The sequence below is a fragment of the Carcharhinus amblyrhynchos genome, chromosome 32 (genome assembly GCF_965287045.1).
Source record: "Carcharhinus amblyrhynchos chromosome 32, sCarAmb.v2.hapA, whole genome shotgun sequence".
NCBI classification, from domain to species: Eukaryota; Metazoa; Chordata; class Chondrichthyes; order Carcharhiniformes; family Carcharhinidae; genus Carcharhinus; species Carcharhinus amblyrhynchos.
Window position 1 is genome coordinate 22176082 of NC_137355.1, and position 17290 is coordinate 22193371.

The 17290-nt window shown below is 51.3% G+C and overlaps 2 protein-coding genes and 1 non-coding gene across 3 annotated transcripts in view; 2 read left to right on the forward strand and 1 right to left on the reverse strand.

Annotated features, from left to right (window-relative positions):
- LOC145360818 (peptidyl-prolyl cis-trans isomerase B) overlaps positions 1 to 10599 on the forward strand; it is an 11151-nt gene extending 552 nt beyond the window's left edge. The window contains exons 2-5 of the mRNA XM_080216293.1: positions 7190 to 7303; positions 7514 to 7607; positions 8494 to 8678; positions 10333 to 10599. Coding sequence (XP_080072419.1) covers positions 7190 to 7303; positions 7514 to 7607; positions 8494 to 8678; positions 10333 to 10455 — 516 coding nt within the window. The 3' untranslated portion in view covers positions 10456 to 10599. The remainder of the gene's footprint in view (positions 1 to 7189; positions 7304 to 7513; positions 7608 to 8493; positions 8679 to 10332) is intronic.
- LOC145360842 (small nucleolar RNA SNORA79) lies at positions 7724 to 7865 on the forward strand. Its single transcript, XR_013889786.1, has one exon. It is a non-coding gene; the product is annotated as a small nucleolar RNA SNORA79 (small nucleolar RNA).
- The window catches only part of LOC145360819 (sorting nexin-24-like), a 22874-nt gene continuing 16170 nt past the window's right edge, over positions 10587 to 17290 (reverse strand). Inside the window, exons 4-7 of the mRNA XM_080216295.1 lie at positions 17093 to 17178; positions 14767 to 14799; positions 12659 to 12720; positions 10587 to 11679 (exon numbers count right to left, since the gene is read on the reverse strand). Coding sequence (XP_080072421.1) covers positions 11549 to 11679; positions 12659 to 12720; positions 14767 to 14799; positions 17093 to 17178 — 312 coding nt within the window. The 3' untranslated portion in view covers positions 10587 to 11548. The remainder of the gene's footprint in view (positions 11680 to 12658; positions 12721 to 14766; positions 14800 to 17092; positions 17179 to 17290) is intronic.

Genomic DNA, 17290 nt, shown 5'->3' on the forward strand with positions numbered 1-17290 from the left:
AATGGGGGGGGAGGGGAATGGGGGAGGGGAGGGGATGGGGGGGGTGGGGAGGGGGATGGGTGGGTGGGTGAGGGGTTGGTGGGGAGGGGAATGGGGGGGTGGGTGAGGGGTTGGTGGGGAGGGGAATGGGGGGGTGGGTGAGGGGTTGGTGGGGAGGGGAATGGGGGGGGTGGGTGAGGAGGGGAATGGGGGGGTGGGTGGGGAGGGGAATGGGGGGGTGGGTGGGGAGGGGAACGGGGGGTGTGGGTGAGGGGTGGGTGGGGAGGGGAACGGGGGGTGTGGGTGAGGGGTTGGTGGGGAGGGGAACGGGGGGTGTGGGTGAGGGGTTGGTGGGGAGGGGAACGGGGGGTGTGGGTGAGGGGTTGGTGGGGAATGGGGGGTGTGGGTGATGGGGAGGGGGTTGGGGGTGTGGGTGATGGGGAGGGGGTTGGGGGGTGTGGGTGATGGGGAGGGGGTTGGGGGGTGTGGGTGATGGGGAGGGGGTTGGGGGGTGTGGGTGATGGGGAGGGGGTTGGGGGGTGTGGGTGATGGGGAGGGGGTTGGGGGGTGTGGGTGATGGGGAGGGGGTTGGGGGGTGTGGGTGATGGGGAGGGGGTTGGGGGGTGTGGGTGATGGGGAGGGGGTTGGGGGGTGTGGGTGATGGGGAGGGGGTTGGGGGGTGTGGGTGATGGGGAGGGGGTTGGGGGGTGTGGGTGATGGGGAGGGGGTTGGGGGGTGTGGGTGATGGGGAGGGGGTTGGGGGGTGTGGGTGATGGGGAGGGGGTTGGGGGGTGTGGGTGATGGGGAGGGGGTTGGGGGGTGTGGGTGATGGGGAGGGGGTTGGGGGGTGTGGGTGATGGGGAGGGGGTTGGGGGGTGTGGGTGATGGGGAGGGGGTTGGGGGGTGTGGGTGATGGGGAGGGGGTTGGGGGGTGTGGGTGATGGGGAGGGGGTTGGGGGGTGTGGGTGATGGGGAGGGGGTGGGGGTGTGGGTGATGGGGAGGGGGTTGGGGGGTGTGGGTGATGGGGAGGGGGGTTGGGGGGTGTGGGTGATGGGGAGGGGGTTGGGGGGTGTGGGTGATGGGGAGGGGGTTGGGGGGTGTGGGTGATGGGGAGGGGGTTGGGGGGTGTGGGTGATGGGGAGGGGGTTGGGGGTGTGGGTGATGGGGAGGGGGTTGGGGGGTGTGGGTGATGGGGAGGGGGTTGGGGGGTGTGGGTGATGGGGAGGGGGTTGGGGGGTGTGGGTGATGGGGAGGGGGTTGGGGGGTGTGGGTGATGGGGAGGGGGTTGGGGGTGTGGGTGATGGGGAGGGGGTTGGGGGGTGTGGGTGATGGGGAGGGGGTTGGGGGGTGTGGGTGATGGGGGAGGGGGTTGGGGGGTGTGGGTGATGGGGAGGGGGTTGGGGGTGTGGGTGATGGGGAGGGGGGTGAGGGGAGTGGGTGAGGGGGTTGGTGGGGTGAGGGGGAGGGGGGTGGGTGAGGGGGTTGGTGGGGAGTGGGGGAGGGGGGGTGGGTGAGGGGGTTGGTGGGGAGTGGTGGGTGTGGGGGAGGGGGTGGTGGTGGGTGAGCGGGTGGTGGGGTGGTGGGTGTGGGAGGGGGTTGGTGGTGGGTGAGGGGGTTGGTGGGGAGTGGTGGGTGTGGGGGAGGGGGTTGGTGGGGAGTGGTGAGGGGGAGGGATGGGGGGGATTGGTGGGGAGGGGAATGGGGGGGTGCGTGGGAGGGGAGGGGAATGGGGGGGATGGGTGGGAGGGGAGGGGAATGGGGGGGTGCGTGGGAGGGGAGGGGAATGGGGGGGATGGGTGGGAGGGAGGGGAATGGGGGGGGAGATGGGTGGGGGGGAGGGGAATGGGGGGGGGAGATGGGTGGGGGGAGATGGGTGGGGGGGAGGGAATGGGGGGGAGATGGGTGGGGGGGAGATGGGTGGGGGGGAGGGGAATGGGGGGGGAGATGGGTGGGGGGGAGATGGGTGGGGGGGAGGGGAATGGGGGGGGAGATGGGTGGGGGGGAGATGGGTGGGGGGGAGGGGAATGGGGGGGGAGATGGGTGGGGGGGAGGGGAATGGGGGGGGAGATGGGTGGGGGGGAGATGGGTGGGGGGGAGATGGGTGGGGGGGAGATGGGTGGGGGGGAGGGGAATGGGGGGGGAGATGGGTGGGGGGGAGATGGGTGGGGGGGGGGGAATGGGGGGGGAGGATGGGTGGGGGGGAGATGGGTGGGGGGAGGGGAATGGGGGGGGAGATGGGGGGGAGATGGGTGGGGGGGGGAGGGGAATGGGGGGGGGGATGGGAGGGGGGGGGAGGGGAATGGGGGGGAGATGGGTGGGGGGGGGAGGGGAATGGGGGGGAGATGGGTGGGGGGGGGAGGGGAATGGGGGGGAGATGGGTGGGGGGGGGAGGGGAATGGGGGGGGAGATGGGTGGGGGGGAGGGGAATGGGGGGGGAGGGAGATGGGTGGGGGGGAGGGGAATGGGGGGGGAGATGGGTGGGGGGGAGGGAATGGGGGGGGAGATGGGTGGGGGGGAGGGGAATGGGGGGGGAGATGGGTGGGGGGGAGGGGAATGGGGGGGAGATGGGTGGGGGGAGGGGAATGGGGGGGAGATGGGTGGGGGGGAGGGGAATGGGGAGTGGGGGGGAGGGGAATGGGAGTGGGGGGGAGGGGAATGGGGGGAGGGGGATGGGTGGGGGGGAGGGGAATGGGGGGGATGGGTGGGGGGGAGGGGATGGTTGATGGGATGGGTGGTGGGGAGGGGATGGTTGATGGGATGGGTGGTGGGGAGGGGATGGTTGATGGGATGGGTGGCTGAGGGGAATTGGGGGATGGGTGGGAGGGGGAGGGGAATGGAGGGGGTGGGTCGGGGGATGGGTGGGAATGGGGAAGGGTGGGGCAGGTGACAGGGATCGACGGGGGGAGGGGGTGTGAGGAATTGAAGAAAACAGCGAGATGATATGCAGTTAAAACTGAATTTGGGCTTAGTGTTAGGTGTCACTGGGCCTTGCCAGTAAGAAGTCTCACAACACCCGGTTAACGTCTAATAACTTTATTTGGTAGCAAAAGCCACTATCTTTCTGAGCGCTGCTCCTTCGTCAGGTAAACTATCAAAGAAGCAGGCTTTAAAATGACTCTTTAAACTGAGGCTCAGGTGGATGTCAAGGATCTGCTTCCAACCACACTGTCTGCTCTGATTCTGGATTATCTGATAAAAATAGTGAAGCTTTTTCTAATTTATTGACTTATTTCTAATGATAAGTGTTCAGTTTCCCCGGGGGTCTAAATGAAAACTGCGACCCTATTGTCATCTGTTTTCTTTGTTCTGTATTTCCAGCCTTTGCTCATTGGGGTGAGTGTGGATCTGAGCCAGATTAGCAGACAGAACTCTTAACTCAACAATGGGCTGGCTGCTTTAAGGAAGAAATAATTTGAGTGCACTCAAAATATATTAGAACATAAGAAATAGGAGCAGGAGTAGGCCATCTAGCCCTTCGAGCCTGCCCCGCCATTCAATAAGATCATGGCTGATCTGTTGTGGCTCAGTTCCACTTTCCCGCCCTCTCCCCATAACCCTTAATCCCCTCTCTTATCAAGAACCCATCAACCCGCTTCTTAAAAATATTTAGCGAGGCAGTCTCCACCACTTCAACGGGCAGAGAATTCCAGAGATTCACCACCCTTTGAGTGAAGAAGTTCCTCCTCAACTCCGTTCTAAACCGCCTCCCCTTTATCTTGAGGCTGTGCCCCCTAGTCCTACTGTCTTTTTTGAGCGGGAAGAGTCTCTCCACCTCTATCCTATCCATCCCATTCATCATCTTATACGTCTCAATGAGATCTCCCCTCATTCTTCTAAACTCTAACGAGTACAAGCCTAGTTTATTCAGCCTCTCCTCATAGCTCAATCCCCTCAACTCCGGTATCAGCCTAGTAAACCTCCTCTGCACTCCCTCCAGGGCCAAAATATCCTTGCGCAGGTGCGGCGCCCAAAACTGCACACAGTACTCCAGCTGCGGCCTCACCAATGCCCTATACAGCTGCAGCAAGACCTCCCTACTTTTATATTCAATCCCCCTCGCTATGAAGGCCAGCATCCCATTCGCCTTCCTGACCACAACATTAATATTCCCACGAGGGGAAGAGATAGGGCAAACAAATCCAGAACCATCTGGATGTCAAAAGAGAGAGAGAAAATAAAGTCGGCTTACAAATAGATGGGTTAGATAATCATCACTTCCCCATGGCAGAGGTTTAAGGTGAAGGGTAAGAAACTTAGAGGGGATCTGAGGAAAATTTATTTCACCAGTGGGTGGTGGAGATATGGAACATGCTGCCTGAGAGGCTGGTGAAGACAGGTACTCTTGTCACACTTGAGAAGCCTCCCACCATTGACACTGTACACTTCACACTACCATGGAAAAAGCAGTCAGCATAATCAAGGACCCCACGCATCCTGTTTTGAGGACATGTACCAACCGACTAGAAGAGCTTCTTCCCTATCGCCATCAGACTTTTGAATGGACCTACCTTGCATTAAGTGATCTTTCTCTGCACCCTAGCTATGACTGAAACACTACATTATGTACTGTCCTGTTTTTTTTCTCTATGAACAGTATGCTTTGTCTGTATAGCACGCAAGAAACAATACTTTTCACAGTATGTTACTACATGTGACAATAAATCAGAAAGCACCTGAGGGAGCACTTAAATCACCATGGCATAATAGGCAATGATCCGGGTGCTGGGAAATGGGATCAGTACATACGTTATACCTGGTCAGCCTGGATGTGGTGGGCTGAAGGGCCTGTTCCTGTGCTGTATAATCTATGAAAAATATCTGATAATACAACTGAGAATCAGGCTGAATGCAGAGGGAAAAGGAGGAATAGTGGGCAATTTATACGTGAAGGCAAGAGCCATCACTGAGGTGAATAGTTTGTGTCTGTCTTTATTGGAAGGTGTCATGCAAGTCTTAATGAGAGAAGGTTGTTCAGACACTTTGGTTTAAATTTGAGATATTGGATATGCTTCAAGTGGATAAGACTCCAGGGCCAGATGAGAGTCATTCAAGGATACAGAAGGAAATGAATGGAAACTGGAGGCTGTTGGCCATAATCTTTCACTCAGGCTGGTGTCAGAGGATTGGAGAATTATAAATGTTGCTTGCAGTCTTGTTGAAATGAGGAGCCCAGCAACTACAGGGCAGTCAGTTTATCCTCAGTGGTGGGGAAGATTCTAGAAACAATAACTTAGGACAAAATTATGCCAATTTGGGCAAATGCAGGTTAACTAAGGAAAGCTGGAGCAAACAGTAATCGGCTTGTCTTAAGTTTTTGAAAACGTGTCAGAGTGGGTTGATGAGGGCAATGCTATTGATGTGATGTACATGAATTTCCAAAAGGCATTTGATACAGTGCCACATGATAAACTTGAGAGAAAGGAGTCCACAGAATAAACAGGACATTAGGATCATGGATACAAAATTGGCCTAAGTAGTATGAAACGGAGGGTAGTATTGAGTTGTTTTCCAGGTTGGAATTTCCCAGGGATCAGTGCAGGAACCCCTGATTTCCCTAACGTATGCTAGGAAACGGTGGTGGCACAGTGGTTAGCACTGCTGCCTCATATGCCGGGGACCTGGATTTGATTCCCAATTTGGGTCATTGTCTGCGAGGTTGGCACTTTCTCCCTGTGTCCTCTGGGTGGTCTGATTTCACCTCACAGTCCAAAAGACGTGCTGGTTAGGGTGCATTGGCAGTGCTAAATTCTCCCTCAGTGTAACCCAAACAGACGCCAGAGTGTGGCAACTAGCTAATTTTTCACAGTAACTTCATTGTGCGTTAATGTAAGCCTTGTGACACTGCTAAATAAAGAACAAAGGGGCAGGGAGAAACTGTTCCCATTGGCGGAAGGATTGAGTAGGTGAGGGCACAGATGAATGGTAATTAGCAATGTGGATACAAGGGTTAGCGAGTGATTAGGCTTTGGGACGCACAGCTTTCAAAAGAGAGTTGGATTAATAACTGAAAAGGAACAGTATGCAGGACTATGGGGAGAAGTGGGGCACTGGGTGGTAAATTCATCTTATGGGGGCCTGCACAGACATGATGGGCTGAATGGCCACCCCCGTCTATGTGGCTGTCTATTCTATCTACCCGAGGAGGACAGGGTGTCCTTGTGAGTGCAGCTGTGTTCTGTACAGCCCTTGTTCTTGTGACTGCAGTCATCTTGGCAGGTAGTTTATTTAATTAAGGTTTTTTTCTGTTTCCTGGCTAAACGGGAAGCACACTGCAGAATAACATAGAACACTACAGCAGAAACAGGCCCTTCAGCCCACAAGTTGCGCCAATCACATCTATACCTACCAAGCCATAGAACTATCTATAACTCCCAATCCCATTAAATCCCATATACTCATTGAGAAGTCTTTTAAAAGACCCCAGCGAGTTTGCCTCTACCACCACCGATGGCAGCCGATTCCACTCACTCACCACCCTCTGAGTGAAAAACTTTCCCCTAACATCTCCTCTGTACTTGCTTCTCAGCACCTTAAACCTGTGTCCTCTCGTAGCAACTGTTTCAGCCCTGGGAAATAGCCTCCGAGAATCCACCCTATCTATTCCCCTCAACGTTTTATAAACCTCTATCAGGTCGCCTCTCGACCTTTGTCTCTCCAGGGAGAAGAGACCTAGCTCCCTCAACCTATCCTCATAAGGCATGCCTCCCAATCCAGGCAACATCCTCGTAAATCTCCTCTCGATAGCTTCCACCTCCTTCCTGTAGTGAGGCGAATAACTGGAGTTTATAGCAATCGTCAAACCCTGCTATCCCTGGGTGGGCACTGCCATTCAGGATCTGGGGCAGGGGGATGATAGTGTTTATTGTATCGTTCTGGACATATTCAGTTTTGGAACCCTGTTTCTTTCAGAAATAAATCTTGTTTCCCTGGTTATCTTACATGGACTGTACCAGGTACTGGTATCTTATCAGGGAGATTTGGCAGCTGGAGAGCTGTGTGTTGTGGGGCACCTTCTCCTGCATTGGCCGGCACTCCAGTGAAATAAAGTCCCTGAAGTTTGGAGTGAGGAAGTTAATAGCTTAGGATACTAGATAGGGATGTCACCGTTCAGTGTTGATACTTGGCAGTCAGCCTTGTTCTGCTTGTGGGTGTGAGTGGGGGGTGCTGGGCGTAAGCAAACTGACTCCTGTTTGATTTCCTCCTCTCTAGGTGTATTTTGATCTTAAAATCGGTGATGAGGATGCAGGCCGGATAGTATTTGGTCTTTTTGGGAAGACTGTGCCAAAGACGGTTGAAAACTTTGTTGCTTTAGCGACGGGGGAAGTGAGTATTTCTTTCATTCATGGTGACAGTTCCTCCTCCTGCCTTGGGGACTGGCTTCACCATCTTCTCACCTGAAGTGAAACCTTCGCTATGCGCGGCCAGCATTGTCCCATCTGTGATATGAATTTTGTGGAATCTTTAGACGTTCTCAGGCTCAGTATGCTGAAGCTGATGTCATTCTCCAGTTAATCTGTCCTGATTTTTCTGCAGAAAGGATTTGGCTACAAAAATAGCAAATTCCACCGGGTCATCAAGGAGTTTATGATTCAGGGAGGGGACTTTACCCGTGGAGACGGTACTGGTGGTAAGTGTGATGCTTTCTCCTGCCTGTGGTTGGGGGGAGAGTGATGTACGCAGGGGAGTTTGTGTGTATGTATGTAGAGTGAGGGAGAGTGCAGTGTGCCTCTGTATTTTGCTCCACGATGACAGTTCCTCCTGCTGTCTGAGTTCTGGCTTCAGGATTTTATGTTATCGGAGATGAAACCTGACTTTCTTCACTCGGAGCGCACTGGGACAGCCGGATTGTCCGTCTGCCTTTCGAATTTTGCGGAGTCAGACACACACTTGTTCTAGGGTTGAGTTGCTGTTAATCAGGCGGAGCAGAAGTTAGCATCGCTGCCTGTCAGTGCCAGGAACACAGGTTCAGTTCCCAGCGGCACGGTGGCGGAGTGGTTAGCACTGCTGCCTCACAGCGCCAGGAACCCAGATTTGATTCCCAGCTTGGGTGGGTCAGTGTCTGTGCAGAGTACGCACGTTGTCCCCATTAATGTGTGGGTTTCCTCCCACAGTCCAAAAGACATGCTGGTTAGGGTGCATTGGCTGTAGAGTCAGAGGTGTACGGTATGGAAACAGGCCCTTCAGCCCAGCCATGCCCCCTTTTTAATCACTAAGCTAATCCCATGCTAAATTCTCCCTTGTACCCAAACAGGTGCTGGAGTGTGGCGACTAGGGGATTGTCACAGTAACTTCATTTCAATGTTAATTTAAGCCTTACTTGTGACATTAATAAATAAACTTTAAAACCTTGTGTTGATTGGCTTGTCCATTGTGCGATAGGAATGTTGCTTTTCCTGTACCGTTAGTATTGGTGCAGTCTTTCTTGTGAACTGCTAGAAATGTTCAGGCTGGTTTGTCTTCAGGGTTAGTTTAATTGTGTTCCCCCTCTCTATCCTGGGATTTTCTCTCTCTAGGGAAGAGTATCTATGGTGACCGGTTCCCTGATGAAAACTTCAAGTTGAAGCACTATGGCCCAGGGTGGGTCAGTATGGCGAACGCTGGCAAAGACACAAACGGATCCCAATTCTTCATCACCACTGTCAAAACCAGCTGGCTTGATGGGAAACACGTAGTGTTCGGAAAAGTCATCGAAGGATTTGTAAGGATTCTGTCTCTCTCCCTGGCTGCTTGTCCTGTGTGTTTAACATCCTCCCAACGAGATTGAAGGCAGGGGAAGGCCCTCACACCACCCTAACTGTTTACAATCTGTAGCTCAGTTTCCCTGGTGGTGATACTTAGTGCATCTCATGAAGATGTCGTTCCTTCTCCTTCCTACTCCCTATTCTAAGGGAGCTTCTAACGGTGGTTAGCAGTGCTGCCTCACAGCACCAGGGCCCAGGTTTGATTCTGGCCTTGGGTGTCTGTGTGGAGTCTGCACATTCTCCCCATGTCTGTGTGGGTTTCCTCCTGGTGCTCCAGTTCTTCCCAGATGTGCAGGTTAGGTGGATTGGCCATGGTAAATACATGGGGATAGGGTTGGGTGGGATGCTCTGGGAGATTTGCTGCAGAGCTAATGGGCGAAATGGTTGCCTCCTGCGGTGTTGTATGATTGCTGGCATGGTGCCAGGTGTTGTGCAAATTGCCCTTCCATTGTGGCCAGCACTGGCACAGTTATTAGCACTGCTGCCTCACATCACCTGGGACAGCATGGTGGCACAGTGGTTAGCACTACTGCCTCACAGCACCAGAGACCTGGGTTCAATTCCAATCTCAAGTCACTGTCTGTGTGGAGTCTCCACGTTCTACCTGTGTCTGTGGGTTTCCTCCTGCAGTCCAGAAATGTGCGAGTTAGGTCGATTGGCCATGCTAAATTGCCCCATCATGTTGGGGGAATGAGCTGAGGTAAATGCATCAGATTATGAGGATAGGGCCTGGGTTGGATTGTTATCGGTGCTGACTCGATGGGCTGACAGGCTGCCTATTGTAATGTAGGGATTTTATGATCAGTTCAATTGGGGAGGAGTGGGCAGAAGAGCAATTACCAGCTGTGCTGATCAGTGTCAGGCTTTGGCTCCTGCGGGAGAGTAACTGCACAGTGGGATTTGTTCTAATGATAGCCCAGCACAATCCCAGAGTAACCTTGTCTGAGAAATGGGGCCCTGTCCAGCCCCACAGCATCGCCACCTTAGGAGTTTCCCTGAGAAACTAAAATAACACATTGCAAAGTGCTGGGAATACTGGACAGGGCTGGCATCTACTGGGGAGAGAGGGGAGACAAATACAACTTCAGACTGAAAGATTGAAATGTGATGGGTTTACTTCCATTGGAGGGACAAAGGGTTCTGGGCTAGGGTCGAGATTAAAGAACTCCAGCTGTTGGCCCTCAATAAATAAGCACCTGTTCTGAATGAATGGCAAATCGTAACAGCAACATCAGAATCACACGTTCAACAGTGTAAAGCCTGCCCTGTTTCTCCCTCCCTTCTGTTCTGGAGAATATTTAACTCCAGAAAAAGGCACCAATAGCAGAGCTGCTAAAATCAAATTGAGGGTAGAGATTCTGTTGTAGGATTGGGGGGGGGGGCAGGGGGTGTGCTGAGGATATGGAGGGATTGAGAGAGTCAGTGTGTAGCGAATAGGAGAGGCAGAATGTGAACAGGACTTGGGTGTGTTAGGATTGGGGGCTGTAGGTGTTTATAGAATAGGTGAGTCTGGAGATAACAGGTCTGGACTATGTTTTTATGATTAGCCATGAGGCTTTGTTGACTAGATTTGAGTTTGACTTTAATGCTGTTTATTTTTCCTTGTTGCAGGATGTTGTTAGAAAGGTTGAGGCTTCGAAGACAGACAGCAGAGATAAACCACTGAAAGATGTGGTCATTGCAGATTGTGGCAAGATCGAGGTGGAAAAGCCTTTTGCCATTGCCAAAGAGTGAGCTGTCTGCCTGGGATGGACAGTGAGGTTTTCATTCAATATTAAACTGATCCTGGGCTTCCAGGCTGTGTAGATACCTGAACATTCCAGAATCTGGTTCTTTGTAAAAAATGTACACAGCAACAATAAACGTGTTTTCTAGTAACCTGTTTAATGTTCTGTAAACAGAGACTGTGGTGGATGAAGAACTGGAGATTTGGTCTCCACACTTTCCTGTTAACATCACAATATACAATCTCAGATTCAGTCTGTTGATGTTCCTTTGTGATGAGAGATTTCAGTTATTGCAGTGAGACAGCATCACTTTAACTGCTGCTTATTGCACTAGAGGCTGGATAGAAACAAACTCCCTCTGCCCACTATAGCACTTCCCTGCATGGGGGAGGGGGAATAACTGGCAAGTCATCATTCCCAGTTGGAGTACACAGTCTTAGGAATTTCATTGAGATGGATTGGATTTTATTCCCCAATGGGAAAAGCAGGAGATGCAATCTGAGGTGGAGAAGGGAAGAGCTGTAATTAACTCTGGACAGTGGGCTGTGGGTAGTCCTGATCCTAATACAAACACTGACAGCAGCCACAGGGAATTGTTGAACAATTCCCCCCATCACCAGAAGGTATGCTTAACAAACAGCGACACATTCCCCAGGTCATCAGCAGCAAGACTGGCCCTAGATGATCTGCTACCAGAGAGGAATGTATTAGGCAGTTCCTGCTGGATGTCTCTGATGTTTACCAGCAGGAGCTGGAGATAGTCCACTCAGTGACAAACATCAAATCTGTTATTGCCAATGGAGTGAAGATTAATTCCATTTGTAAATTCAGATTCCACCAGCAGACCCCCCCCCCTCTAATGCAAGATTAATCCAAGCACAGACACAGCAGAAGGGGAGATGTGCTTCAGTCTGAGAGCAATAATTACTCAGTCATTAGTGGGTGCATTTCACATTTGATCCAATACATTGATGGGATAACAGACCCTCAAACGAAAGGTGAATGGCCTTCACAGAAGCAAAGGAAGTGCAAGAAATAGGATTTATTTAGAGGGGTGCTTTAAGTTTGTTTCACAGTAAATATTTGTGAAAAGCCAGGGGTCAGACAATACTCTCAGGCCCAGGAATGCGTAGTTGTACTCTATCAGCCGAGGAGATTTCATCATACATTTCCGAATCAGTCCAATAAAATCCCTGAAGAACACCCATCACTGTCACATTAGGGAGCAGGTCTGAAAAGCAAGGGATCACAGTGAGTTCCAGACAAACTGTCCAGGATTCAGAATGAGCTAAAGCTGTGCCCCTGAATAATCCCAATTCAGCAGATTGGAAACATTGCAAATATCTCCCCATCCCAGTTTCAGCCTTTCAACACTGCGGCACTCCCTCGGTGCTGACCCTCTGACAGTGCAGCACTCCCTCAGCACTGATCCTTGTGACAGTGAGGCACTTTACTTCCTCCCCCAGTATCTCTGAGATTTAGACTCTTTGGGATCTGTCCCGTTTCCTAACTCTGACACTGTTCCCACCATTGTTGGATTCTTATCCTCAGATCCAGTCTTGCCCAGTATCCCCCTTTGTGCTGTTGTCCTGCTCCTAACCATACTTCCTTCGCATTTGTGCATTGCACGGTAACAATCATTAGAACATCAGGAGCAGGAGTGGGCCATCCGGCCCCTCGAGCCTGCTCTGCCATTCAATAAGATCCTGGCTGATCTTTTTGTGGACTCAGCTCCACTTACGCACTCGCTCACCATAACCCTTAATTCCTTTACTGTTCAAAAATCTATCTATCCTTGCCTTAAAAACATGCAATGAGATAGCCTCAACTGCTTCACTGGGCAGGGAATTCCACACGTTCACAACATTTTGGGCAAATAAGTTCCTCCACAACTCAGTCCTAAATCTGCTCCCCCTTATTTTGGGGCTATGCCTCTAGTTCTAATTTCACCCGCCTGTGGAAACAACTTCCTGCTTCCATCTTATCTATTCCCTTCATAATCTTATATGTTTCTCTAAGATCTCCCCTCATTCTTCTGAATCCCAATGAGTATAGTTCCAGCGTACTCAGTCTCTCCTCATAAGCCAACCCTCTCAACTCTGGAATCAACCTAGTGAAAACTGTACACAGTACTCCAGGTGTGGCCTCACCAGCACCTTATACAACTGCAACATAACCTTAATAACCATAACCAGAATCAGCCCCATTACCTTCAGAATTCCCATGAGCAAAGGCATCTTTCGAAAAACTGACCACTTGGTGAGAGAAGCACCTGAAAAACAGAGCAGCTTAGTGAGAAAAACACAGCAGATCCCTTACCCTGTGCTGTACCTGTCCTGGGAGTGTTTGATGGGGGACAGTGTAGAGGGAGCTTTACTCTGTATCTAACCCTGTGCTAACATAAGAAATAGGAGCAGGAGTAGGCCATCTAGCCCTTCGAGCCTGCCCCGCCATTCAATAAGATCATGGCTGATCTGTTGTGGCTCAGTTCCACTTTCCCGCCCTCTCCCCATAACCCTTAATCCCCTCTCTTATCAAGAACCCATCAACCCGCTTCTTAAAAATATTTAGCGAGGCAGCCTCCACCACTTCAACGGGCAGAGAATTCCAGAGATTCACCACCCTTTGAGTGAAGAAGTTCCTCCTCAACTCTGTTCTAAACCGCCTCCCCCTTATCTTGAGGCTGTGCCCCCTAGTCCTACTGTCTTTTTTGAGCGGGAAGAGTCTCTCTACCTCTATCCTATCCATCCCATTCATCATCTTATACGTCTCAATGAGATCTCCCCTCATTCTTCTAAACTCTAACGAGTACAAGCCTAGTTTATTCAGCCTCTCCTCATAGCTCAATCCCCTCAACTCCGGTATCAGCCTAGTAAACCTCCTCTGCACTCCCTCCAGGGCCAAAATATCCTTGCGCAGGTGCGGCGCCCAAAACTGCACACAGTACTCCAGCTGTGGCCTCACCAATGCCCTATACAGCTGCAGCAAGACCTCCCTACTTTTATATTCAATCCCCCTCGCTATGAAGGCCAGCATCCCATTCGCCTTCCTGACCACCTGCAAGCTGGGTTTTTGCGACTCATGCACAAGGACCCCGAGGTCCCTCTGCATATCTAACCCCGTGCTGTACCTGTCCTGGGAGTGTTTGATGGGGGACAGTGTAGAGGGAGCTTTACTCTGTATCTAACCCTGTGCTGTACCTGTCCTGGGAGTGTTTGATGGGGGAACAGTGTAGAGGGAGCTTTATTCTGTATCTAACCCCGTGCTGTACCTGTCCTGGGAGTGTTTGATGGGGGATAGTGTAGCGGGAGCTTTACTCTGTATCTAACCCCGTGCTGTACCTGTCCTGGGAGTGTTTGATGGGGACAGTGTAAATGGAACTTTACTCTGTATCTAATCCCGTGCTGTACCTGTCCTGGGGATGTTTGATGGGGGGACAGTGTAGAGGGAGCTTTACTCTGTATCTAACCCCGTGCTGTACCTGTCCTGGGAGTGTTTGATGGGGACAGTGTAAAGGGAGCTTTACTCTGTATCTAACCCTGTGCTGTACCTGTCCTGGGGATGTTTGATGGGGGGACAGTGTAGAGGGAGCTTTACTCTATCTAACCCCGTGCTGTACCTGTCCTGGGGGTGTTTGATGGGGGGGACAGTGTAGAGGGAGCTTTACTCTGTATCTAACCCCGTGCTGTACCTGTCCTAGGAGAGTTTGATGGGGGACAGTGTAGAGGAAGCTTTACTCTGTATCTAATCCCGTGCTGTACCTGTCCTGGGAGTGTTTGATGGGGGACAGTGTAGAGGGAGGTTTACTCTGTATCTAACCCCGTGCTGTACCTGTCCTGGGAGAGTTTGATGGGGGACAGTGTAGAGGGAGGTTTAATTTGATAATGAGCTAAAGTTGTAGATGTTAAGACAGATGACCAATGGCTGCAGCAAAGAGATGATGGGGTTGTGGGAGAGTGTGCAAGAGTTTAGGGCTGAGATATCCAAATGCATGGTCTGCGATGATGGAACAATGAAAACACAACATGTAGAATAGACCCAACTGAGAGATAGGGAGGGTGTAGGGGCTGGAGGAGGTTACAGAGATAGGGAGGGTTATAGAGGCTGGAGGAGGTTACAGAGATAGGGAGGGTTATAGAGGCTGGAGGAGGTTACAGAGGAGAGGCTGTGGGTGAAGTTTGAACATTGATGGGGAATTTATAAAGTTTAAATCAGAAGGCAATGTGAATGCTGCCGTTCCTGGAGTCAGTGCAGCCTCAGAGCTCGGGTTTATAAACGCCGATATCTCGGAGAACGAGCCGCTGTCTCTGGTGCTCACCTGTAGTTTTGCAAATCAAGTTGTTCCACAACACTGAAAGAAAAGAATGGCATCAGATCAGAATGGAGTGAGAGAAAGAAACAAGAACAAATTTCTCTCAGGCTCTATCCTAGCAGCTCAGTGCTTCTCTTAACCAATTCCTCACCCTCTCTCACCATCCCACAGTACAGCAGCAAGAAAAATCCACTATTCCCCCAATCCCAAACACACCCTCCGCTGGACTGGAGCATTAACATATCCAATCTCCTTCAATGGTGGAGCAGATATAGGAGCAGGAGGAGGCCATTCAGCCCTTCGAACCTGCTCTATCATTCATCACCATCATGGCTGATTGTCCAATTCAATAGCCTTACCTTGTTTTCTCCCCATAACCTTTGATCCCATTCACCTCCAATGTTATATTTGTAATATACATACTTGACTTGGAAGAGGGAGTGCGTGGTGTGACCAGCAAGTTTGCAGTTAACACAAAGGTGGCTGGACTTGCTGATAGTGAGGAGGAGTGTCTGACAATACAGCAGGATATAGATAGGCTGGTATATTGGGCAGAGGAATGGCAGATGGAATTTAATCCTGATAAATGTGAGGTGATGCATTTTAGAAGAAATAATGTAGGGGGGAGTTACACGATAAATGGTAGGCCTATTAAGAGTATAGAAATGCAGAGGGACCTGGGGGTGCAAGTACACAAGTCCTTGAAAGTGGCAACACAGGTGGAGAAAGTGGTGGAGAAAGCCTATGGTATGCTTGCTTTTATAGGAAGGGGTATAGAGTACAAGAGCTGGCGTCTAATGTTGCAGTTGTACAGAACTTGGTTAGACCGCATTTGGAGTACTGCGTCCAGTTCTGGTCACCTTACTACAGGAAGGACGTGGAGACCCTGGAGAGAGTGCAGAGGAGGTTTACCAGGATGCTGCCTGGTATGGAAGGACTGAGTTATGAGGAGAGATTGGGCAAATTGGGGCTGTTTTCCTTAGAAAGACGGAGATTGAGGGGGGATCTAATAGAGGGGTATAAGATAATGAAGGGTACAGAGTGAACAGTGGTAAGCTTTTTCCTAGGGTGGATACATAAATTATGAGGGGCCACGGGCTTAGGGTGAGGGGGGCAAGGTATAATTCGGATATTAGAGGGAGGTTTTTCACACAGAGGGTAGTGGGGGTATGGAATGCACTGCCAAGTAGGGTGGTGGAGGCAGGCACGCTGGAGATGTTTAAGGTTTACTTAGATAGACACATGAGTGGGATGGAGATGGAGGGATACAGGAGACTGTTCTAAATAAAGATCAAGAGCCTTGGGACGTCCCTGGGAATCAATTGATTCCTATGGACTTTCCAACATATTTTCTGGCTCACTTGTCTTACTTCTGAGCTTCTGGGGATTCCGTGAATATCTGTATAAGTTGTGTATGTTTATTGATGTCTGTTCTTTTAATCCACAGGTGATTCAGTCCACCTTGTTGTCCAACAAGGGGCATATACGCGGTGGGTCGTGTGAGGGCTGCTTTTGGATGTTGCTTTGAGAGTTGCCTAGTGTTTCACGTTGTTAGTGTGTGCTTTAACTGGACCATCTGACGGGGAACACGACAGCTCAGTGACTATCACTCTTTGCTGTGCAGACTCATGAATTTGGGCCGGTGTCTGTGGGAGTTTGCACATTCTCCCCGTGATTGCGTGGGTTTTCTCCAGGTGCTCCGGTTTCCTCCCACATCCCAAAGATGTGCTATTAGGCTGATTGGTAACAAATTGTCTCTAAATTAGTCTCCCCTCAATCTTGCCCAATAGGCGTAGGTCAAAGGTCATGGGTAGAGGAGGGCACTCAATGTTAAAATGCCGGGGCGGGCTCGTTGGGCCAAAGGGCCTGTTTCCTGTGCTGGGTTGTTCTTTATATCCAACTGCCTCTTGAGTACATTCAATTCTCCAATGGTAGGTTATCTGACTCAATGGGCCGAATGGCCTACCTTGGCTCTTGTGGTCTATCAACCTGTGTCTGCAGACACTCACTGACTCACATCCCGGGAATTCCAGAGATTCCGAGAGCTCAGACTGAAGGCTCTGTTCCTCACTCAGTCTCACCCATTACAGACACGGACTCCAACTAATTCCCAAAAATCATCAGGAACACCGAGATTCCCTCATCCCAAACATTGGGAACTGAGGCTAAGTGGAGCCGACCTCTCCGATTGGCTTCTCTGTTACTCAGTAACCAATCCAGGAACAACAGAGAGTGAAAAGAGAGTGAAGCACTGACCCGAGAGTGAGGCACTGACCCGAGAGTGAGGCACTGACCCGAGAGTGAGGCACTGACCCGAGAGTGAGGCACTGACCCGAGCTGCCTCCCCGCTGGAAGGTGCTTAATGTTCAGGAAGTCGAGGATTTCCTGGGACAGGTGCTGGTCATCAAATACAAGACCCTGTGAGAGAGAGAGAGAGAACGTGAGGGAGAGAGAGAGAGAGAACGTGAGGGAGAGAGAGAGAACGTGAGGGAGAGAGAGAGAACGTGAGGGAGAGAGAGAGAGAGAACGT